Genomic DNA, 656 nt, shown 5'->3' on the forward strand with positions numbered 1-656 from the left:
TTTTTTTTTTTTTTTTTTTTTTTCCCTTTCTTGGGCAGGTTTAGCTCACTCCTCCAAGGTTTCATGCCTTATTGGGTCCCATGTGTCTCTCCCAGTTCTTCCATAAATACCCAACACTTCCTCTTCCTTCATCCCCTTTGTTCTCTCTCTCACAGTTTAGTTTCGTTTACATGGCAATCCTGAATATGGAGGAAGAAGTTGGGTTTCAGGGTGAGGTACCTGAGAATCATCAGGAGTTCACTGCCACTGAAATCCAAGAGCTTTTGTCACTCTTTCTAGTCAACGACGGGCCTCCGAGTTCCGGTTCCGATTCACAGGGTTCGATGCCGACCTCGGCAGCTTGTTCAACCAATGACGACGAGAGGAAGCTGCGTCGGATGATATCAAATCGGGAGTCGGCCCGGCGGTCACGGTGTAGGAAAAAGAGGCATTTGGAAGATCTGACTAATGAGGTGAACCGGTTGATGATCCAGAACCGGGAATTGAAGGATCAGCTGGGCCGGATTCTCAGCCGCCGCCATATGGTTCTGAGAGAAAATGATTGGTTGTGGATGGAGTCCGTGGGTCTTCGGGCCAGACTTTCGGATCTTTGCCGGATCTTTGCCGTCATGCAATAACCGTCAAAGAAGCTTACGTAAAAGTTAAAAAGGAAAAAG

At 47.7% G+C, this 656-nt stretch overlaps 1 protein-coding gene across 5 annotated transcripts in view; it reads left to right on the forward strand.

Moving 5' to 3' along the window:
• The window catches only part of LOC111492457 (bZIP transcription factor 2), a 3,100-nt gene extending 2,444 nt beyond the window's left edge, over positions 1–656 (forward strand). For 4 of the 5 annotated variants that reach the window (XR_002719866.1, XR_002719867.1, XR_002719868.1 and 1 more), the window contains one exon: positions 39–566. Coding sequence is in view for 1 of the 5 variants with exons in the window: in XM_023141798.1 (XP_022997566.1) it covers positions 81–617 (537 nt within the window). In the remaining 4 variants the exon portion in view is untranslated. Of the gene's footprint in view, positions 1–38 lie in introns of all 5 variants that reach the window. The other variant, XM_023141798.1, reaches the window with a different exon arrangement.

The sequence above is a fragment of the Cucurbita maxima genome, unplaced genomic scaffold (genome assembly GCF_002738345.1).
Source record: "Cucurbita maxima cultivar Rimu unplaced genomic scaffold, Cmax_1.0 Cma_Scf00017, whole genome shotgun sequence".
In the NCBI taxonomy this organism is placed as follows: Eukaryota; Viridiplantae; Streptophyta; class Magnoliopsida; order Cucurbitales; family Cucurbitaceae; genus Cucurbita; species Cucurbita maxima.